This window comes from Rutilus rutilus (genome assembly GCF_951802725.1).
Source record: "Rutilus rutilus genome assembly, chromosome: 2".
Classification (NCBI taxonomy): Eukaryota; Metazoa; Chordata; class Actinopteri; order Cypriniformes; family Leuciscidae; genus Rutilus; species Rutilus rutilus.
The window spans coordinates 22,210,863-22,236,166 of NC_140210.1; the positions used below are offsets into that span (position 1 = coordinate 22,210,863).

General features: G+C 36.3%; 1 protein-coding gene across 13 annotated transcripts; it reads right to left on the reverse strand.

Moving 5' to 3' along the window:
• Positions 1 to 2,002: 2,002 nt before the first annotated feature.
• gne (glucosamine (UDP-N-acetyl)-2-epimerase/N-acetylmannosamine kinase) lies at positions 2,003 to 25,304 on the reverse strand. 13 transcript variants are annotated; one of them, XM_084403273.1, is made up of 14 exons: positions 25,095 to 25,206; positions 18,059 to 18,082; positions 16,955 to 17,163; positions 13,736 to 14,190; positions 13,434 to 13,586; positions 10,653 to 10,865; positions 10,373 to 10,460; positions 9,343 to 9,553; positions 6,391 to 6,438; positions 5,492 to 5,621; positions 5,176 to 5,397; positions 4,019 to 4,201; positions 2,816 to 2,932; positions 2,003 to 2,726 (listed from the first exon to the last, which is right to left on the reverse strand). In XM_084403273.1, the coding sequence occupies exons 3-14, from the start codon at positions 17,122 to 17,124 to the stop codon at positions 2,491 to 2,493; spliced, it is 2,226 nt and encodes a 741-aa protein (XP_084259399.1). In that variant the 5' UTR covers positions 17,125 to 17,163; positions 18,059 to 18,082; positions 25,095 to 25,206; the 3' UTR covers positions 2,003 to 2,490. The 13 variants fall into 13 exon arrangements, with proteins under 13 accessions (XP_084259399.1, XP_084259388.1, XP_084259398.1 ...); XM_084403262.1 differs by lacking the exon at positions 25,095 to 25,206 and adding an exon at positions 21,033 to 21,167; XM_084403272.1 differs by lacking the exon at positions 18,059 to 18,082 and having other exon boundaries at positions 25,095 to 25,261.

Consider the following 25,304-nt stretch of genomic DNA (forward strand, 5'->3'; position numbering starts at 1 on the left):
AATATTGTTGAAAAAAGGGCAAACTACAGCTGCAGGTTTTTTTCAAAAACTAAAAAGCTCACAGGAGAAAAAAAAAATCATACATTGTCTACAACATAGTCAGTTATTAATATTTCACTGTCCTCTCTTGTTCATTTGTTTGACAGCCTGGCTAAAAAAAAATGTCAATTTGGCATGTTTCATTGTGTTATCACAAATAAACAATTGACTCCAAGCACAACTACACAATACGCGTACAAAATCTTTTACACCTTTTTAATACTATTTGAATAAAGGGTGAATCTGTCAATTTTCCTTTGCCTCACTTTTGGCCTCTACTGTATGGCAGTTCATTGACTTTCCAATTGATCTTCAAATCTCACAGCAAAATAAAGCCACTTTTATGAGTATTGTTGGATCCATTGATGGAACTCATGTTTGCATAATTGCTGTAATAACTGTAAATGAGGAGACACACATCAATAGAAAAGGATTGTGGCTAGGAACTATACTCTGATTCCTGCGTAATAATCAAGAAACTTTGCTGCCGTACCATGAGTGCAGCAGGCGTAATGATATGACTCAGCGCCTGAAAATAGTCCCCAGCTCAGTAACTTCCAACGTGACCGGGACTAAGTTTGTCTAACCTATTAGACCTATTTTCAGGCGCTGCGTCATATCATTACCATATCAGCCTAGAAAATCGCAACTTTACATTTTCCGTCGGTCTTAGTACACGATGTAACTACAGAAGAGTCAAGTTTTAAATAGGAAAAATATCGAAACTCTTTGGTCATTTTTTTGAGAGAGATGCTAATGGTCTTGTCCGATTCAATGATCTATGCTAAGCTATGCTAAAAGTGGTACAGCCAGACCCGGAGTTCGGCTGAATGGATTCGAAAACGGTAAAACTCAACTGTTTAACTCTGGGGGAGTTGTAAAATGAGCCTATTTCCAAAAAAAGTGGAGTATCCCTTTAAGTGCCACTTCAGTCAGCACTTAAGAATCAGTACTGAAAGTTGCTTTTTAGCTTCTTTATAAAAGTATCCTACTCTTAGAGAAGTCCTACTTTTTACTAAGATTTTTTTGACACTTAAGTCAAAGCTTAAGACTATTCTTAAGAGCATTTCTAACAAGTTTTATACATACAGGCCCTGATCTTTTCCCTTCAATAAAAGTTCTGAACTTTATTTGGGTTGTTTTGTTATATATGTGATGTTTTAACATAGAAAGTAAGATAAACCTACTAAAAATTACATAAGTATTTCAGTCCAGTGATGCATACAAACATTTTTTGCCATATTTTGTAATCTGCGCCGTTTATGGTTTCTTTGTATATTTCAGAGTTGTATTTTGTGAAGTGTCTGCTTGGCCAAATAACGGAAAAGGAATTTTTGTTCTGTTTTTGCAGAGGTACAGAAATCGCTTCCAGCACAACATTTGCCTCTAGGTGGCTCCACTCAGGATATCTACAACCAACCAAAAGGCTACACATATAGGTCTCAATACATGTGTAATAACATAATCAGTTCAGATGACCAATTGTATCCAAATGTTTATTTAAGAAGAGTCATTTGAGAAGGACGAAACAAGATATATGCGCTATATAAATAAAACGTAGTATTATTATTATAAATGTATAAAAGAAAGAGAAAAAAAACATACTAATTAAAAAATACAAGCATTGCACGGAACAAAAACAAAAAATATATATACTTCTAATTCTAAAACCATTATTTTCTTCATGTGCAAAGCAAAACAAACAGAATAGTATTTAGTATAGTATAGGGATTGTGGACGTAAATTAGCAATGTTGCTATAATCCGGCTTGTTTACATTGTGTATTTTGTGCAAATGTTCATTAACATGCTTTGTCCCTATCAAATAAAAACAAACTGAAACTTGTTATTTGTATTTAAATAAACTAATATAAATATATCAATATTCTGCAGATATCCTTCAGTTTATGCATGTATTAAGGGACTCTAATATAATAAATCAATTCAATGGCAATAAAAAGACATTTTATGTTTACTGATTTTAATGTACATAATGTAAATTATTTTACAGGTTCTGTGATTCAAAAATAAAATATTAAATTAGAGTAAACAAACTTCTTTCACTTATTCATACAGGTAGGTTGAATGAAAACTAAACATGGTGCTCAAGACAAAAAAAGGATTAGCAACAGATCAACATACAGTAAAGCGCAAGGGAGAACATGAAAAAACACAAATAACAGAAAGCAAGACAGAGCAGGTAATTAAACCATAGCAGCTTCTCAGTAACAAATGCCCCTTAGTTCCACCGTTCAAATATTAAATAAAAAACCTTACTTCATATACTTAAATTATTCTTCAAAATTACACACCTTTCATCAGGCGTTTGATCCCAAATAATAAAAACGAATAAAAACGAATAAAAGCTTTTTCTCGCCACTATGATCCTATGAGTCACTATGAATTAACACATGATTGGCCCTTGGTCGTTTAGTCTGGTTTTCGAGCTCCGTCAGTAGGTACGGCGTGTGGTGTAGTCCAGTACCATGCTAGCGGCTCCCAGCAGGGCAGGATCCTCCAGCTCAGACATCATGATCTTGGTCCCCTGTGCCGAGAGCAGAGCGCGCTGACTGATGACCTGACGAACTGGATTCTCATAATGCTCTGCCAGGACACCAGACAGGATCACTAGGGACGGGTTGATCATGTGCAGGATGTTCACAATGCCCAAACCCAGAGCAGTACCCGCTGTCAGGGAAGAGAAGAGAGAATATTAGTGCTTTTCTTCACCACGAGCCTGCCCGAGAATAATGCATGTACTCGGATGTGCGTCCTACCGGTGTGAAGTACGCTCTCAGCTTTGGAGTTGCCGAGGCGAGCCGCGTGGATCAGATGAATAGCATTCACTTGTTCTTTGTTATTCACAGTCATTCCCTCCACCAACAGCAAGTCCTCTGTCATCAAATGTGAAAGAAACATGTCACATTTTACTTGGAAATGCATTTGTTGTGTATAACCCTTCTATTAAATCAAGCTTCAGTGTTTATTAGTTTTAGGAAGCAACTTTGAAACTTATTAACTAGAAATTAAAGGACAAAATATATCATATTATATCATATATCATATCATAGGTTATCATAGAACAGGGATTTGTGGGAACAGTTGTAATTCATTTTAATCAGTGATTTGTGTTGTTGAGCAAATTCATTCAAATACAAATATAAAATATTTTAATTAATAAATATATTCAGTAACACTTTACAATAAGGTTTTATTTGTTAAAATTAACTAAGATTAATAAAGTATTTTTCATTGTTAGTTCACTTTTTTTCAACATTTACAAAGACATTATACATATATTATATACAATTATAAAATATTAATAATATAAAATAAAAATTTATCTGTTAAAAATATTTACTTGAACAGCCAACACGAACTAGAAATGAACAGCTGTATTTTTTAACTAGCATTAACAGACTAATAAATACTGTAACAAATGTGTTGCTCATTGATAGTTAAATGTTATTTAATGCATTAATTGGACCTTTTTATAAAATGTTGTTAACAAATTCAAATAAAGTGTCACTAAATTATACAGACTTCAAACAACCGTTTTCATTATTTTGTTGAGACTACTGTCAGTCACGCTATAAAAAAAAAAAAAACAGGTGTTTCTACTTTTACTCCAGCATGCAGTGTGCTTCCTCTCTCAAATCAGGGTAGGTCAGTTTTTGTTTTCAAAGAATGAATAGATAAAGGCTTTTGGAGAAATTTCAAAACAGAAATTCAACAGCAACATTTTTGAGTGGGTTTATGTTTGGATGTTAAGCTTTGGTATGGTAAAAATGATTATCCGGAAACGTGGAAAACAATAGTGAGGGATTACACCACTGTCAAGTGTGACGTTATACTGACCAGTTTAGTTGTTCACTGCCAACTGAAAAGGAAAAATTGTGACAGAGAGGGCGAGGCTGATAAGCCTACTTTAGCGCAACTCTTGGTGTGTGTGTGTGCGTGTGTGTGTCTGGTCGTCTCACCGTCATGGAGTCTCTTGGCTTCTCTCTGCAGGGCGAGACCAGATGAGTAGGCTTCAATGCAGCCGTGGCTGCCACACATGCACTCGGGTCCTTCTAGAGAGACCACGATGTGTCCCAGCTCAGCCGCGCAAAATGTGCTGCCATGGATCAGTTCATTATGCTGGATTATACCACCTCCGATTCCTGTACATGCAGAATTACAGCAGTCTAACATAAGGAACAATTATATCAGCGTCAGTCTTCAATTATGCAGGTACACTGTGATCAAATAGGAAGCTGGAACCTCTAATTCTCATTTACTGAACACTATGGAAGCTTGTTTCCGCCACAATAAAACATTTTAAAAGATAACTGCAAATTTTCATCTCAAAATTCTGAGAAATAAAGTCAGTCTTTTTTTTCCCTCAGTTCAGAATTGCGAGTTATAGTCACAATAATATATCTCGCAATTCTGACTTTATAACTCGCAATTGCGACTTTACGTCATGTAATTCAGAGAAAAAAAATCAGAATTGTGAGATAAAAAGTTGCAATAACCTTTTTTATTTTTTATTCTGTGGCGGAAACAAGCTTCCATACAACACACACCTGTATCACTTAGAGAAAAAAAACAATTTCACAATTGTCTGGTTCATTCTGAGACAACTATATAATTGTTTAATATGTTATATGTTATAATTTATAATATGTTTTGTTGTTCCCCAGACTTACTATAGATAATATTAACAGGATAACAGTCCCAATATTTGACTGTTTAGTGTGCAATGCAAAATAACGGTTCAGAAGTATTTTATAAAATTTCATAACTCTCAAATTATTTCATAAATTATACACTCCTGCTCAAAACATTAGGGTCAGTAAGATTTTTAAATGTTTTTGAAAGAAGTCTCTTATGGTCACCAAGGCTGCAATTATTTAATCAAAAATATAGTAAAATAGTAATATAATTCAATATATTTTAAAATGTTGTGATGGCAAGGCTTTATTTTGATTGTGGTATTTTATTTTAATGTTTTGTAACCTGATCAACCAGTGTCACCAGTCTGACGGTTCTAAATCCACTTACTGTCTGGTTTCTTTATCTGCATTGTCTGCAAAGTGCAAACCCCCCACCCTAGCAACTAGCAGCAGTAAAGGACATAAGAAAGGGAACAAACCAGTTCCAGTGATAATGGTGACAAAGTTCTCTACGCCTTTCCCATGGCCAAACTTCTTTTCAGCGAGGGCTGCGCAGTTGCCATCATTATCGACCCACACGGGCAGATGAAGGGCGCTAGAGAGAGGTGTACGGATATCCACCGAACTCCACTCGTTAATTAGCTTGGTGGAGTGGAGGACCACCCCATCTTGTGGGTTCACACGTCCCCCTGTGCTCACACCTGAAAGAAATGCCAAAAAATGGACAGTTAATGATTGAGTAAATGTATGGACAATATAAAAGGAGACATGGGGGGGGGGGGGACGCAGACATACCGACACCCAGGATTCTGCAGTTGAGGTGAACGGCGTCAACCATGGCCTGTTTGCACATGGTCAGTATCAGCTCTATCCTCTCCTCAAACGTCTTAGGATTCAACTGGATATACTTCTTAACCACTTTACCCTGAAACACAAGCATACATTTACAAGAAAAAATAAAATAAAATAATATATATATGAAGCAACAACCAGCTATTAAACCATGACAATGAAACATTACAGTAAAAATTACAAAGTAAATTACAAATTACTTATTAATTACCATTAATTTCTTACCCCAACCATGTTCTGTAAGATACACTACTGTTTCAAAATTGGGAAAACTTTTTTTTTTTTAAGAATGAATACTATTATTCAGCAAGGATGCATGAAATTGATCAAAAGTGACAGTGAAGACATGTGTTACAAAATATTTCTATTTCAAATAAATTAATTTCTTTTGAACTTTCTGAAAGTACTTTTGAAATTTATCAAAGGTTCCTGATTTTTTTTTTATTGCAGTTTTCCCAAAAATATTAAGCAGCACAATTGATCATAATAAGATAAATAAATAAATGAGAAGAAATGTTTCTAAAAAATAATAAATGTTTCCTGACCTGCTGAAAATTCAACTTTGCATCGCAGGAATACATCACATTTTAAAATGTATTTAAATAGAAAACGGTTATTTTTTAATTGTAATATTATTGAATATTGTATGTATTTTTTTTTTTTTTTAAATGCAGCCTTAGTAAGAAAAAGAGACACTTCCAAAAACATTTAAAAACTTTACAGACCCCAAACTTTTGAACAGCAATTTTGTACATGCAAATTAAAAAGAGCATTTCAATAATCTCTCTTTGCGACATATTTTTGCTTTTATTTTGTTGATTAGATCATTCGTGAGTTGGTACCTCTCCATCACTCTGACTGCAAGTATGGACCCTGTGATTGTTATACACCTAAAACAATAAATTGAAAGTTAAATTGAAGCATTCAAGGAATATAAATGGAACTTACTTTATAGACTGCATGAGCATCATGATTATGTTTATGTTAAGAAATAACAAATCAATATATTTCAGCCAATACGATTAATTGGATGATATTTGGCCATTTTGAGATTTGATTTCACCATGAAATCAAAAACGGACTATTCTTATTTTTTCATGTAATATTGCAGTATTTATTATAAATCATTGATCTGTGCATATGTCCTTTTATTATTGTTATTTCATGTCATGTGTCATCATAATCTTTAAAGGAGTGGTATAATGCCCTTTTCACAAAATGTAAAATAAATCTCTGATGTCTCCAGAGTGTGTGTGTGTGTGTGTGTGAAGTTTTAGCTCAAAATACCCCACAGATATTTTTATAAAGCATGCTAAAGTTGTCACTTTTTGAGGGTAAGCAAAAACACCCTTTAAATGCAAATGAGGTGCTGCTCCCAGCACAGAGGGCGGGGTTTCAAGAGCTTGTGTGTTAGCAGCTCCAATTACCTCACGCAGACACACTAAAATGACAGAAACTGTTCTGTCTTTTATGTTTAAACGGAGTCAGACAAAGATGGAGAGACTCAAGAAGAAGTGACAACACGTAGAATGGAACAGGACGCCCCTGATTGGTTAGTTGATGAATTTATGTTGCTGATGTAGAGTTAACTATCTTCAATTAGCATATTCTGTCATGATAATCTATAAATCGCTCGTATAGGAACTGTTGTGAGATGCACACAGAGTGACTTTCTATTCCATGTGAAAAGATAGATGCTACAGTTTGAGCTGACTCACAAATGTGCTCGACTACAACAACTCTTCCTCTTCTCAACATGGACTGCGTGTTCCCGGGGGCGGGGTTTATGTAAATTTTGTCACTAACCCTGGAGGAATGTCGTGTAGTCCCAACCAGCCGTTTGTTGTAGTCCTTAAAAAACGATTTCTTTAAAATCAAATATATCCCTTTGCTAGGGTGACCATATTTTAATTTTCAGAAAAGAGGACGGGGGCGTAGTTTGGGGAGGCGTGGTTAAGGGGTGGAGTCATGGTTGGGGGGTGAATGCATCAAAAAATACTTGACAAATGCATTCACAACCTTGCAACTATGTTATTGTACTTTAATACATAAAGTAAAACATCCCTTCCATTCAATGTTTGGCCCGCAACAATAGACAATAGAATTTTTTTTAAAGTTTAGCTTTTAACACATTTTACATGACACTTTCTTTTCATGGCCATAGGTTAAAAATCTACTACTAAAATAAAAAATCTACAACACTAGTTCAGTAAAAAAACTATTTCAATCCTCCTGATGTTCTCTTGTAGCCTATACTTTCTTTATGTGTGCTTCTAGGTCGCTAGCACCTTTATTTGACACTGACACATACGTGCCAGCTTTGCAGTTCATGCATTCTGCTTTACACGGATCCTGACCGAAGCGAAAACACGGGAATTTTCTCTGTAAATCATCTGTGAATTTACATTTGGGCTTTTTTTTTACGCTGTTAGCTACTTACATCTTATCTCGCACTTGACCGTAAACTGAAGCGTCGAGTCACGCTGCTAAAATTCTGTGAACGTAAAGTCCGCCTACTTTGATTTGATTGGTCATTTCAAATATTCTGACATTGACGAGCAGTGACAGACCAATGAGGCTGAGATGAACACACACACACACAGGCCTCTGTATTCTGACAGAGAATCTGTCTCTGCTGAGACTCTGCTTGCTGCTGCGGATTGAGGAACGCGCTGATTATAACAAGACGGGGCGAAGCCGAAGCCGGTTTCATATGTTTTGTGTGCAAAGGCAAGCGTGTATTTAAAGTACACGCTTAATGCCCCAATGAAAAATAATGAAAACCAGGACATTTTCATCACTTTATAAAAAACAGCCAGGACGGCCAGGCCAGGACAGGACGTGACAACAGGACATGTCCTGGGAAAACAGGACGTTTGGTCACCCTACCTTTGCTTTGAGCTTTGGGCGTTGTAACTTTGCAGATGTTGTTAATGCTCAAAAAGCAACATTACACACTAACTAAAGTTAGAAAAGTGAAATCATGATCAACCACCCCTTTAATCAAAATAACTTCCCCTCCCTCTTGCAGTGACATTTCTTCTTTTCTCTGATGATGTGTTTACTGGCGTGAGGGTGGGGCAACCTGTCACTTACATGAGCTCACAGCAATAGCAAACCACAACCATCCAATCAATTCCTGATGGACAAAATCAAGACCCATCCTACATTTTTTCTTGTTCAAGAAGCCATGGCACTCAGATATATGTCACAATAGGGAAGAAAAGACTACATCAACATCCATTTCATGCCGATTTTAATATCTAGCAACAGCAAGCATTATAAAAGGATAGTGGATATTTTCTGTTTTAAAATATTTTTTGTCAACTTTGAGTAATATTGTAAAATAAATCAGTCTAAAATAATAGTGTGCATTTAAATTCAGCAATGCTTCACCGTGGCCAAATATAAAATTAAACCAATTACATAGTTTAATGGTGTGTCCCTCAATCCCTAGAAAACTTGTTCTGCACCATTTACACACACAGAAAGAGCTGATTACACAACCCTTCAGATCAAACCTGCCACTGTTTGTTTTACAGTCAGAGTTCTGTGTGTCATGTGAATGAAATATTGACGTAATTGCTGCATATCCTGCTGCATAAACGTTTAACCATCACAACTGGGCAAACACACACATCCTGTCATAAGCAGACACAACTGTGTTGAGAATGTACAGCAGCACGTCCCACACCCTGCCTGTATTTTATGACCTCACACTTCCTGACGTTAAAGACATGTCCTAAACATGAATTGGATCTCAACATCTGATTCCAGAGGTGCTCTCTGCATACCTTCATACTGACAATGCCGACACGCAGGTTGGTTCCCCCCAGGTCAACAGCAAGGGCACTCTGTGTCTCCAGAATGTGGTCAATATCTTGAGAAATACACTCCTTCACCAGAGGGAAACAGAACTTCTTCTGTAGTGGCTCAGACAGGTCAATGGCCTGAAGGAACTTCAAGATGCGCTGGACTGCATTTCCATCACCATAGATCTTGGAGCTAGTGGATAGAGCAAGAACACACAGGACATGTTGAGAGCATGAAGCTGTATCCCAATGACGCACTATTCACCTATACACTATGTATTTATGCACAATGTATGCAACTGTGTAGTGTATGAACTTTATAAGTTTATTTTGTCATTCAAAAGTCTGATTGGCCAATCCCTCCCATGTAATTAAAGCTGTGAGTTGAGTTCATGACATGTACAATATTCCAGACATCATTTTTTAGGTTAATTAAGTGCATCATCCGGGTATTACTCACACTGTTTATACTACAAAATGCCATAGAATAGTGCAGTGGCTGATCCGCAATGTATTGACAATTTATTATACAGCATATACACAATTAAGTTTCATTTTAGTTATCTAAAAATGAACAAATATGAGTGGATTTATCAGACTACATGAAATTAGATTTAATGATTTTTATAACTACATTCAAGTGTGATTTTAATCAGCTTGTTTAGTGTTTAATAGATCAAGACACACTTAGACTAGTGTTGTTCCTGTTAACTATTAAATATTGCTGAAATAAATAAAGAAGCTGAAATCAAAATTGAATAAATATTAGATGGAAAACCTTGACTTGTCTAGGCAACAAACTGACAGTTAAAGTTAAAGTTTCAAAAACAATTTCAGAAAACTGAAAATATTAAAATGAACAAACTCAAAATATGAATAAATACTATAATAGTATATAATACTAATATTTTTGATTATTTTCAAGAACTGCATTACATATGATATTTGATGCTAGTATATTTGATGCATGCATATAGAAGATGCCTAAAATGTAACAAAAAGAGCTCATTACCAGGGGTAGCGTTTTCCAAACTGCAGCTCCAGAGCATGGTAGATTTTATTATGCGTGTCTGCATCTCGCACATGTAGAACATTTTCCCCTATTTTCAAAATATCATGAATTGGTAAAACTGGTCCATCAAGGCAAATACTAAAAACACTCAATTAAACAAAAAGCAGTCTGGGCTTGTTTAAAGAATAAACATTATTTATTATGTGTGTAAATAACAGTAAAATGGTGATCATATCCTGCCATAATGCCTTCAGTAAGTCATATTCGTATCTAATCTGACCTGTTTCTCGACCCGTCTGACGAGTACCCAGGTTAATGACAGGTGTCCCGAAAGCTCCGGCCTCACGAACTCCACAGCTGCTGTTCCCAATCATGCAGCCGGCATGTGCTATCAGCTGGATGAACTGATCGAACGGAACATGTTTTACTGCACGGAATTTCGGATGCTGCTCGATTCCCTTCCGCCTCATCACACGAACCATCTCCTTACTGCCTACATGAGACAAACGCAGAGCACTATGGCATTAATGGGTGGAATTCTCCTACACTTCTTTATTTAGGAAGTTAATTCAGGGAAGTTAATGACAAGTTCATTCTAAGACTGTTTCACGCCTCTTTAATGCAGAGGAAGAAACAAACTGATAAAGTCTGAATTTGAGGTTTTTTTAAACAATTCATTAGTACTGCCTCACAAGAGTCACAATTTCATAGAAAGGTGTATTTCGTCACACAGTCACTTTGTCTCATCACATTAAATTCAGACTATATATATATATATATATATATATATACACACTGCTCAAAAAAATTAAGGGAACACTTAAACAACACAATGTAACTCCAAGTCAATCACACTTCTGTGAAATTAAACTGTCCACTTAGGAAGCAACACTGATTGACAATCAATTTCACATGCTGTTGTGCGAATGGAATAGACGACCGGTGGAAATTATAGGCAATTAGCAAGACACCCCCAATAAAGGAGTGGTTCTGCAGGTGGTGACCACAGACCACTTCTCAGTTCCTATGCTTTCTGGCTGATGTTTTGGTCACTTTTGAATGCTGGCGGTGCTTTCACTCTAGTGGTAGCATGAGATGGAGTCTACAACCCACACAAGTGGCTCAGGTAGTGCAGCTCATCCAGAATGGCACATCAATGCGAGCTGTGGCAAGAAGGTTTGCTGTGTCTGTCAGCATAGTGTCCAGAGCATGGAGGCGCTACCAGGAGACAGGCCAGTACATCAGGAGACGTGGAGGAAGCCGTAGGAGGGCAACAACCCAGTATCTTCACAGATGAAAGCAGGTTCACACTGAGCACATGTGACAGACGTGACAGAGTCTGGAGACGCCATGGACAACGTTCTGCTGCCTGCTTTCATCTGTGAAGAGCACAGGGCGCCAGTGGCGAATTTGCCAATCTTGGTGTTCTCTGGCAAATGCCAAACGTCCTGCACGGTATTGGGCTGTAAGCACAACCCCCACCTGTGGACGTTGGGCCCTCATACCACCCTCATGGAGTCTGTTTCTGACCGTTTGAGCAGACACATGCACATTTGTGGCCTACTGGAGGTCATTTTGCAGGGCTCTGGCAGTGTTCCTCCTGCTCCTCCTTGCACAAAGGCGGAAGTAGCGGTCCTGCTGCTGGGTTGTTGCCCTCCTACGGCTTCCTCCACGTCTCCTGATGTACTGGCCTGTCTCCTGGTAGCGCCTCCATGCTCTGGACACTATGCTGACAGACACAGCAAACCTTCTTGCCACAGCTCGCATTGATGTGCCATTCTGGATGAGCTGCACTACCTGAGCCACTTGTGTGGGTTGTAGACTCCATCTCATGCTACCACTAGAGTGAAAGCACCGCCAGCATTCAAAAGTGACCAAAACATCAGCCAGAAAGCATAGGAACTGAGAAGTGGTCTGTGGTCACCACCTGCAGAACCACTCCTTTATTGGGGGTGTCTTGCTAATTGCCTATAATTTCCACCGGTCGTCTATTCCATTCGCACAACAGCATGTGAAATTGATTGTCAATCAGTGTTGCTTCCTAAGTGGACAGTTTGATTTCACAGAAGTGTGATTGACTTGGAGTTACATTGTGTTGTTTAAGTGTTCCCTTAATTTTTTTGAGCAGTGTATATATATATATATATATATATATATATATAGTGTTATTGTTAAATAAAACTTAAAATCGAAATAATTTAAATGAAGCTGAAATAAAATAAAATATCAATATTTGTTTAAAAACAAAATGTAAAAAATGTAAATAAAAATGTTATTTAAGTTCAAGTACTACAATTACTAAAACTGAAATAAAGTTCATTAGAAATATAGAAAATGACCAAAAAAATTAAATAAAATAAAAATCAAACACACACAACAGAATTACTAAAACTTAAATCAAAATTGAAAATACAAAAATAAAAGCTAATTTAGAATAAATAATAAATACTATAATAGTAGATAATTTATACTAAATTAACACATTTATATTGTGTTTGCAGTTTTTGCATAATTTCTTCTTTGACGTTAAAGGAAAAATAACTAATGGCACACTGTCACTATACAATTATATTCAATTCACACCACAATTATTATATTATATTAATATATATTATATTAATTTATATTAAATTATATTATATATACTGTATTTCAAGTTTTTTTGTTGAAGTTACAGCAAAAACAACTATATTCTGACCATTACCTTAAAATTACTCATACTATGATATCAAATTTTGGTCATAACACCTTTCCTCAGTGGCAAGGCCATTTTACTGTTTAGACTTTTATTGTTTCTGTAAACAGACTGGACACAAAAAGCACCTCTGTTTTGACTGTTGCCTCCAGTTGTGTCTACTTGTCATTAACACCAAACTCAAAGCCATGGCTGTTTTGTCTGTTTCTAGAGCCCTTGAAAGTTATCTTAGACTGTTAACAAAGCCACTGAGGGTCACAATAAGCCTTTCAATCTGACAGAAACCATAGTGTATAATCTTCTGAGGCACAAAAAGTGTGAAGGGTCAGAGAGAAAGAAAAATAGAAAATGAGAGAAACAGCTGACCTGCGTCAATATTCGGGAAAAGAATGAGAGTTTTCTTGTTGAAGGAGATGATAGCGTCCAGCATTAACTCGTAGATCTTAATGGAGTTCTTGATGTCTGTGGTAACAGGATGCTGCAGGGCCACAATATAGTCCTGCTCCTTCACCTCATCCCCTGTTTAAGAAAGAGCCACATATGCATAAATGATAGTATCATTTTAACCAAACTTCAAAGTAGTTATCATTTTGCGCTATTTAACTCTTTGGATTGCATAGGCTTCATTGCTTAACTCTACTATTATCTCATCCCATTAATTTACACACCAATCCAAGATTTGATGATATCGGCATAATCGTCTCGTTTGTGGGCGGAGAGCAGCTTGTCGTACGACGGGCAGCCAGCCAATAAGATATGAGAGTGGTCTTCGCACATGGAGATGAGGTGTCTCTCGGCTGAGCGGGTGCAGACGGCGTGGTAGTGTGCCAGTTTGGAGATGGCATGACGAATTGAATCATCAATGGTTCCGCTTACTTCTCCACCTTCAAGGTGTAATATGCGAATGTTCATGAGAGACGCTGCCGTCGCCAAGGCCAGCGCATCAAAACGGTCGCCGTGAACGAGCAGAATGTCAGGGGCGAGACGCTGGAGCACGTCGGGAAGCTTCACAAGCGCGAGACCCACGGACTCCACCATGGCAGCTTCGTCCTCACCACGAACAATGGTGTGCAATTTAGAGCCGATATCAAACTCATCCTGCTCAATCATACGGAACGTGTTTCTGGGAAAGAGAAAGACAAAAAGAATCATTAAATATGACTTAGTGCTGCAAATAACGATTATTGTAATCATTTATTAATCTGTCGATTATTTCTTCAATTAATCGGATGGAAAATTCATTATTATTAACAAAATAATACATTTGAATAAATTATTTACTAAATTGTTATTCCACATCCTGCGCAGTGAGGTCTGTGAAGTTTAGCAAAGACTCACTTGCTATCAGGACAGGCACATTTTAAATACTGTCAATACCATTGACATTAGCATCCGCCAAACCCGCCAAATACATTTTTCAATTGTAGTCTTTTAAAAGGGCATCTGAAATAACAAACTAAGTGCAATGTAGTGTTGTCAAAATATTGATTTTCAATACATATCGATACTGAAATATCTAAAATGCGTCCAATACAATTTTTTTTGCAGAATACACAATATCAGCTGCGTATTATAAACACTTATGTAAACACAGTCAGTTATGTTTTAAGTGAATGTAAACAGTTGAGAAAGAAAATGCATGAGTAACAGTATAATGGATCTGTGCGTCAGGTTTTAAAGTGACAGCAGCCTAATATACCTGCTGCCCAATTACGAGATAATATTAAAAATATCTATATGGCAGTTTTTCCCCATGGTAACGATGTCAAATTGTGGCCAGTGAACATGCTGAGTGGCTAGTAACTTTAGAAAACCACAGTGGCTGGTGAGCAAAAAGAGGTTAAGTCCTCATCACAGGACATTCTCAGGACAATCATAACTTTTACAGATACGGATACATAGTAAAACGTAAGTTATGTGCTGTGGAAAACAATTTTGAAAACTTTTTAATATTATGCATTCTCATGTTTAGGACAACTTGGGTTCTACACTTTTCCCACAGCAGCTCACTTTACATCGTCCGCTGTTTGTCCATTGAAATGCATTATTCACTGCTGAAATGTGGTTGGACTGGCGGAGGTTTTCTGCGCATAGTGGCCGATGCAATTAATTGAAGATAAAATTTGTTGTCAATTTTTTCCATGAACAATCATTATTGATTTTTTAATAGATTGGTTGGTTGTAGCCCTAATCTTCATTAAAGAGCAATAGCGTTTAAAAGCTGTTAGAAATAAAAGATCAATCACAATTCAGTATGGCAATAAATGCAAGAAAGAAGATCAATTGGGTTTCAGACAGTGTACAAATATTACAAGAAGACACCATCGATGTATGTTACAATTCTGTATGTTCGAATGGTGAACATTTTAAGAATGCAAGTCCATTTTCAATAAGTAATCATATTTTTTCAAGTATGTAGTACCAAAGACTGAAATGATGTAGAGAAAATGTGCATGGTAAGAAACAGCTTGTTTTCCATTTTCTTTGAAATAGAATAATAAAGGTAATGTCAAGTTTTTTTTACCCAAGGAGGAGTAAAGGCTGGTTTGGCTTCATTGATAAAAGACAAGGGTTTCTAGCCACCATGAGCAGCCCACTGTGAGAGCCAAACTCCCACCGTCAAGAGCTACATTCCAACATTTCCATGGCAACAGTGAGAAATAGTGCTGATTCATGTTTTGAAGCTCTCATGCCTGGGGTAGGGTTGCACCAGCCATTCGATTTGAACATTCTTAACTTTGAACATAAAGTCCCCACTTACGTGGCTTAGTAACTACTAGCTAGTATGTAACTAACTGTACTTTATTTGGTTGCACCATTTAGCTAGTACATAATAAATTACATTTATTGATTATGACTGATTTTCTTTGAAATGTGAAAAAGTGAGTGTAAATGTCAGCATTATCATACATGTCTAAAGTGCAGAGGTGGACAAAGTACACAACTTCCTTACTTGAGTGAAAGTACAGATACCACTGGTCAATTATTACTCCATTACAAGTAAAAGTTGTAAAGACTGATTTTTACTTAAGTAAAAGTACAGAAGTACTCATTTTTAAAAGTACTTAAGTATCAAAAGTAAAAAGTAAATGTCAATGCATTATTGTTGCATTGTTGTATGTAATACTTACAGTACCTTATGCCTCTGAATATATGCCTGCTTACCTACCCTCATACCAATATATATCATATATATTTATTTCTAGAACTCAGCTCCAGTAGTGGGATTGAATGTGAGATTGAATAAGTGCAATAAAGTGCCCTATTAAAAGTTTTGGGGCTTTTAGTATGAATATGTTAGCCTTACTGTTACAAGCTAGTGTGCTCCAAAACAATGACAAAATTTGCATTTAGAAGACCAAACTGAAAATGAAAATGAAAATCAGATTGATGTCAGAATCCAACGTCAGATTGACGTTAATCTCCAAAGTTGGACAGACGTTGTATTGTGGTTGAAAATGAAAATCGCGTTGACGTCAGAAACCAACCATCAAAGTCGAAAACGTCAACCCGACTTTCATTTCCAACGTCTGTCTGACGTTGGATGTTGACGTCAAGCTGACTACATGTTCTGACGTCAATTCGACTTTGATTTCCAACCAAAATGCAACCCCTGCAACCAAAATCATCCCCTGACTGACGTTACTACTTTCTATTTAAGGACCTTGACAGAAATGTAGTGGAGTAAAAAGTACGATATTTGTCTTTCAAATGTAGTGAAGTTTTTTTTTTTTTACTAAACCAATTTATCGGTTTAGCTTTATAAATACAAATTTATAACTACAAATTCAGTTATGTTTGACGACCCCTCTGATATCTACTTTCCCTTCAAAAATTTTATGTAGATTAGTCAAACAGATGATATGACTTATTTTCAGCAGCCTTACCCGTAATCATCAATGAGATGTGAACCCAGCACCACCACCTCCAGGTCAAAGATTTCAGGTTGAGACTTGATGCCGAACATGATGGGGGCGAGTTTAGAGTAGTCCGCTCTGTTACAGGTGGCCACGCACACCCGTAGTCGTTGCTTCAACCCCTTCTCTGATCGCTGCATCTTCTCCTGTGCTCGCTGGGTATTCAGATAATAAAGCTCCTAAATGAGGAACATGATTACAAATATATATGGTATTCTGAGAAAGCAAAAAGAATAATGAATATGCGAGTTTTGTCACGGCTAAATGCACTTTATTGCTTTACAAAATAACCTAAGAAAATCATTATAAAAAAAACAATGATTTATTTAGCAAATTCACTAAGCGCCATCCTTCCACTAGAAGATAGTCCCTGACATGTAAACTAAAATTATATAAATATTTCAGCATAGCTTGAACCCTGTATTGATCAAAATCAATCTGTTTTATGCACTACCGTTCAAAGGTTTGGGGTCAGTAACATTTTATTAAGGAATTAATACTCTTATTCAGCAAGGCTGCAATAAATTGATCAAAAGTGACAGTAAAGATTACATCTTTACATTATAGATGTATTAATGTTATACAAGATTTCAGATAGATTTTAAATAGGTGTTCTTTCAAAGAACTTTCTTAGTTCTATTCATAAAAGAATCCTGAAACAAATCACGGTTTCCAAAATTATATTAAGCAGCATAATGGTTTTCATCATTGATATAGGGCCTAATAAGAAATGGTTATTTAGAATGATTTCTGAAGGATCATGACACTGAAGACTGGAGTAATGATGCAGAAAATTCAGCTTTGCCATCACAGGAATACATTTAATTTTTAAATATATTAAAATAGAAAACTGTTATTTTGTTATCATTTTACAATATTACTGTTTTAATTGTATTTTTACCAAATAAATGCAGCCTTGGTGAGTACAAGTAACTTTTTTCAAAAACAGACAAATAACTAATCCCCATAAACTTTTGAAGGACAGTGTGTTTAAATAAAAGAGAAAACAGAACTGTAGTAAATCAGAGCAAGCCTTTCATGCCAGGTTGCCAAACTGAGAAGGATCATACTTACATGAGTATTCCTGACCTGAACACTCTGAGGCATGAAAACAGAATAAGGAAAGAAAAGAAGTATATTTTGCTACGTCACTTCATAGAGGAATATAAAACTTACTAAAGCGACCTGCCTGACTAATGACTTCAATCCTTTACTTTCTTTACTCTAAACGCCATTTCTATGCCAGAGGACACCATCAAACGCTTGTTTCTGTATTTGGACATTGACCATTTTAACAATTCAAATCTGGTTTATAGGCAAAAAGTAAACACAACTGGAGGGTAGAGGGAGCGAAGTACATGGAATAAAGGGGCTATCAATTTGAGAGTTAAAGTCCCACTGCATTTTGATAAAATTATCAAACCAGGAAAAGTCAGCTTATTGAACCTTTAGACAAAATATAAAAAGAAAATTTTAAAAATTAAAAAAAGTTTGCCAACATGTTTTATGTTGTGTGTCAGAGATACATCAGGCTTTAATGCCCTAAATGGGGTGATATAGGAAACCATGGAACTAACACATCAGTTTTATTCAGATGAAAATCTGATAATGTAAACTTTATAGCTTATTTTATTTATATATATATATATATATATATATATATATATATATACACACACACACATATTATGTAAACACAAACTTTTATGTTAGATACGATTCATCGATTTGACAGCTCTTTATCTCCCAATAATATAAGATGAGATGATCTTAGTTTCATTTCAACAAACATTTTTACAATTATACTAAAAGGCCTCTACAGAAGTCATGTGGTAGATTGTGTACAACAGGTTTTTCAGCAAAGTTTTGATCACCTTGATAATTTAGAGGTCTTAGAAATTCATTTATCAAACATGAATCTGTAGGCTTTATGAGGTTAAAGCATATAACATCTAATAGATTGCATTGAAATAAAATGTGAACCCTTGAGAATCAAGAAAGGGATATGAATTTAATTTTTAGTGAAGACAAAAAAAATGACAAGAATATAATTTTAATGCCAAAGCAAATAGTTGTGTTTATCTGATTTTATTTAAGATGAGCATATTGTCATAATATGATTTCCTACAGCATTATTATTGTTGTTAGAAGAGAGATATTTAGAGGCGTTTAACCATACTCAAAAGAAAACTATCCCAAACACAGAGGAATACCACAAGGGTGTGTCTTGGAGCCAATGCAAATATGTTACATTTTGTTGACGACTTCTGTCACAAAGCCAAAGACAACTGGAAAATAAGGTCATGTCAATCGTAAATTGTCAGAACTAAATGCCAAACCAGTTCCACCAGAGAACTGAATGCTTAAAGCGTTTAGCCCAAAAATGAAAATTTTGACATCAAGTTGTCAAGTTGTTCTAAACCTGATTGGTAAATGACATTCTTCAAAACATCTTTTGTGTTCAGCAGAAGAAAGACATTCATACAGGTTTGGCATATCACGTGAATCTGAGAATTACTGTTCAACTGTAACACTTGACGTCACAGAGACTTAATCAAAAGCTAGAGATTCAAACTCGTTAAACTGGATCAAAGGAACACATGAATGGAAATTATTATTAATTAAATGAAAGAATGAACAAACATTTTTAGTGTGCTGTGTGTGTGCTTCACAGCAAACTGTTAATTGCCAAGGTAAGATCAAAACAATGCAAAATTTCAAACGTTTGAGGTCAGTTAAGATTTGTTGGGTCACGACTTCAGATTAGGGTCCAATTTCTCACTATTACCTATGACTTTTGCCTCAATAAACTCCTAATTACTGATTATTAATAGTTATTAAGGTAGTTAAGTTTAGGTATTGGGTAGAGGGATGTAGAATATGGTCATGCAGAATAAGGCATTACTATGTGCTTTATAAGTACTAATAAACAGCCTAATATCCTGGTAATATACATGCACTATTAGCAACTAGTTAATAGTGAGAATAGGTTCTGTTCTGGGCAAGAACTCCCATGAACTAGCATGGATGAGAGCAGGGAGAGCAGCAATACAACCTTAGGGTAAACCGAACCGAACCAACACGAATGTATTGCAGATATCATTAATTCAAGATTTTAAAGTACAACATAATTGGAGAATTTATTCTGCTTCAAGGGGAATCAGAATGCCAAATCCTGACTGACGAGAGGAGGAGCTGGGGATGGAGGAGGGTAATTTGCTCTTGAGAAACGCGATAGCTGCTGATACTGAAAGAGCTTATATATGTATACGGTGATAGGCGTCTTATTCCTATAGACGTCGGCTGAGAGTCAGCTGATGCGAGCTTGACTAATGTGACCTGCCAGAACTGATGCTACGCTTAATATGTCTTTATTGTCACCTATGATCCATTTAATGCATCCCTACTGAATAAAGTTTTTTTTTTTTCTTACTTACTGACCACAAACATTTAAAGGTGGTTTAAATGCAAAATAAGCTTAACCTGACATTATCTAGACATATATGTGGATTCTTCAGGCAGAAGTAAACTGCATTAAAATGACTGATTTAAAGCCACTTCATTTCGTGAGTACTCACACATGATTTTACTCCCGTGGTGTGACATGAACGAGGTCTCAGACAGTACAGTATCTGTGCTCTATTAAAAGCGGTCAATAGAACATCTTCAGGGCAACTCCCACACGTCCAACAAAAATTAAGTTAAAACGGCATATGGCATAGTTTAAGGCAGTGCCTTTTGGGAAATCATCACTTCATCACAGTTGTCCTACATAGGGCACTGCTCATCTGTGCTCACCAACCAACCCCTGTGTTTCTGTTGTATTCTCTACATAAAAATAAAAACCAGAAGTCATTCTGACTAAGTGTCCACATCAAGACCTCAAATCCACCATGTTTCCAGCTCACACACTCATCATCCCTGCTAAAAGCCATCACAAGACTCTAGCTGCACCCTAATCATTACAAACGGGGGAGGGAGGGAGGGAGGGATGGAAGGAGGCAGAAGGAATGAGGAAAAGCAAATGACAAAATGGCATCTGACTCACGTGTGGGTTTCTAGCATGTCCCGGCATCATAGTGTGTGCAGTGTTTTCTTTCCCGCTCCCTTCTGAATTAAACAGAACCCCTCTCTAGCTGCTCTCCCTCTATTCAGTGTCTCTGACAGCCATTAAAGCAAAAAGGACAGGACAGCGGCCCCGCTGCATGCTTCACACAAAGCAGCACGGGAAGGAACAACCCAGGGGGCGGAGTCAGAACAGCTCCTGCACACCAATTGGCTGCCTAGGAGAGAGGCAAAACGGGTGTCTCCGCCCCTGCATCCTCTTCCAGTCCAGAAAGAAGTTTTTTCAAGAGTTCAAAAGCAGGGAGGAGAGGAAGAAAAACACGTACACTCAAGCATTTGTACACAGAACTCACCCTGCCAGATCTTACTGCCTAATTTCCATGTGCACATCCTTTTTACATTCGATCACATTACTGCAATTCCGACTTTCAATATTAAATGCCTTCACAATTCTGGTAAAATTACAGATTCTGTAGCTAAATGGCAATTATTTTTAGCTTGAAACTGGTTTTCAGAGGCCTTTTTTTTTTTGTTAATATTTTTTGTAAAATATTTTTTTATTTAATCAAATAATTGAAAATAGAAAATTAGAATAAATTATTATATTAAAATATACAGTGTCAGACATGACAAATAAAAACAGGAACTTTGGGGCATATTTTTGAAGTCTGAAAATATTAATATTTATTTATTTATTTTTTATATTTATTTATTCATTATAATGTCTTTGGAAAATGAATAATATTCAACTTTCTAACAAAACAATGCTGATACGCAATGACATAAACGATAAATGAAAACAAACATGTTTGGATATTTTCAAATGATAGCCATTTTAATTTATTTGTTCATTATAAACTATCCTATTCATTTAATAACTTTACAATCAAGCAATTTAACATCAACCATATGACAATAAATGGCACGAATTTTATGGGTGTTTTTTCAATGTTAATTATTATAATAATCATGTTAATAAATGTATAGTATATTAATACAATGCATGTATAGTATGGTTTACATTAATATTATAATTTATTATACTAGCTGACAAAACTATATATATAACATTGAAAAACTTTTTGCATTTTTTTTTTATTATAGCCAATTTAATTGAAGTGTTTATCATAAATTACTCTTTTCTCTGAATTTCTGAGTTACTTTGCAGTGAAACAATCCAACATCAACAACACAAAATAAATCCTTTAGCTCAAGCTGTGTTTGACGTGACTCTTTCATTGTGCTCTGTAAAAGAGCCACGTCCTCATAACCTGGGACCTCCACAGTAAGAGTGACGAAGCAGGTACAGTTGCCTCTGTATGGGATTGACAGTGTCTACATTCTCTCTTTAGCCATGCGTGTCTCTTTTCATTTGTAAGGGTGTGTTGTGTGCTGAGAGAGCATTAAACTTTGGTGTGGTGAACAAGGATCTGTTTGTTTGCATTTCAACTGTTACATCACAAATTTAATCATTGCATTGACAGTGATCTATGATCTACATCAAGAAGGAACTAGACACTGTTGACAGAGATAACACCTTAGGTGTGAAGACATTTATCGGCTATAAGGAAGCTCTTAAGACGTAGCCTATCTACATGCACTTTTCTTTCTTTTTTTTTGTTGACTTTGACTGAATAGTGATCTTAATTGATCATAACACCATCAGTGTTCCTTTTTTGGATTTAGCATGTTGAGCTACTGTGTTTCCTATGAATGTGAGTCTCAAATACATAATAATCTTGAAAAGGCTGAGTGAAGAAGAGATGTACAGAGACCAGGGGTGGACTGGTCATCGGGCAGACTGGGCACTTTCCCGGTGGGCCGACCTTCTCATACATAAAATTATATATATATATATATATATATATATGAGACGCGTTTGTAAACCATGTTTTCCGCCAAAATAAAACCTTGATGCAAAATAAAAGATATCATGCGTTTATCTCTTTCAAGGATAGAAATTAGTACAAAACTAAATATGAAAGTTTATTTTATTTTTCACTTTCAGTGCATTTGTTTTACAATATATGGCTTTTACTGTCATGGGATTAATATTATAACTATTATTATGTAGTAGTGTGATGTAGACAGACACTATATCACAACTAAGAGTTTTGAGTTTTTCTTTGTTCAATTTGCACATTGAATATGGGTTGGAGCTCTTAATTTTTAACTCTCAGAGTGCACCAAATTGATGAATTTAACATTAAAAAGCCCAACATTTTCTTACGGGGGAGCATGCCCCCGAAACCCCCTAGACTGGGACAGAGGTCCACTCACCACAGATTTACCAGAAATCCTGTGGGAAACACTGGTATTGCTATGCCAATGCAGCTTATAGCTTGTTTTAGGATTCATCAGTATAGTTCAATTGTATTTTATAATTAGTAGTTATTTCATCTGTTAACATTTACTAATTCCAACTCACTCATTACATGGCATTGGTGATTTAAGGAATAGGAGTTGGTATACATATTCAAAGGCGTGCAAAAGATCGGTTGTGTTTATGACCATATGTAGTGGGCCAGTCTGGCCCTGAGAGAGACACGCTTGCAAAGTGCAGATCAAGTGTTTCAACCGGAGGTGAGAGACAAGCCAAAATATACAGATACAGCTACTGCATGCAGTCTGTTCTGGAGGCTGTATCACTAATAGTGGGATAATTCACAATAATACAAACAAGCATCTGAAACTGAGGCACATCTTTGTCAGATGAGACTAACCCTGCCAAAACAAAGGGAAATGGTGCCATCTACTGGAAGAATAAAAGACTAGCACAGGACCAGAGCCCACCTGATCACGATATAACAGAACAGGTGCGCCCAAAACTCTTCCTGGAGATTTCTCGCTCGCTCTCATTAACCATTTCAGTCGTATCTGACTCTTAGGGATTCCATGGCCATCTCTCGCCATACTTGAGAGACTGTCCATGAATTTACTTAGCAATGATTTTTCTGCCAGGTCTTTCCCCAACTCTTCCCATTACATGACTTGGGACTCACACACGCACAAACACACTCACACCTACAATTTAGCATCTTCAGTTCCTGAAGATCTACCTTCCAGCAAAATTGAGCTCCAACCCTGATCAAACACAACTGAACCAGCTAAATTCAGATCTTCAGGAGCCCTTGATATTTAAAGACAGGTGTGTTGAATCAGGTTTGGATCCGAACTCTGCAGGTAGGGTTGATCTCCACGAACAGGATTGGGCACCCCTGCAATAGACAATAGAACTGGATGAACAAGTGATCATGTGCATTATGATAATCCGGTTCCCCTACCAGAAAGCATCTTTAGCTTTTAGCCGATTAGCATGGGATATAGTCTCACAGGACAGTAACTGTGTCCAAATGACTAAGTACCCATCAGAACAGAAGTTGGATTATGATCATTTCTTGCAGAAAAAGCTCAGGTCACAACTGAATTAATTCAAGGTTGACAGAAGAGCTCAAAGAGACTTGGCCTACAGGAATGTTTCACTATGAACTTGTAATTATACTATTACCCTCTTTATAACACCAATTATTGGCATGTATCATTTTATGTGCCATGGATTTTTTTTTTTTGGAGGGGGGGGGGGGGGGGGGATATTTATAGGTATTGATATAGTCTATCTATCTATTTATCTATACATAGACAGTACATTAATATATATATATATATATATATATATATATATATATATATATATATATATATAAATAACATTTGCTTTTTCCTCATACCTTACCAAGACACCGTATTTTTCCACATGATATTGTCAATGTAACATACACAACAGCATATAAAAACAATGGGTAAAGAAAAGAAAAAAAGTATATTGATTTAGGTACTTATTTTAAGTTAAACTCAATTAGAGAAGTCCACATATGACATCTGCAAAAGTTCTCTAATAATAATTTATAAGAACTGTATATTTCTATCCAGCGACAGATCACAGTGAAGGTAACGTGGCGAAAAGTTTCCGTGTGTTCTCACACACACTCTACTGCTGGCCAAGGAATGCTAGCAAGCTATGTTAGCACTGCACATTGTTACTTACGTTTGACACGATTATCTGTAGTACATTCCCTTGCGTGATAACAGGCGTTTATAGAATCGGATATCCCAAATACTGATATACTTGATCAATCATCAGCATAGCCAGATTAAACAGCTAACCGACGATAAGCATTAGACTGGTGAGAATTCTTTCTCTGTTTCTATTGCAACCAACTTACAGCGGACGAGTCAGTCACAGCTCACTGCTGCC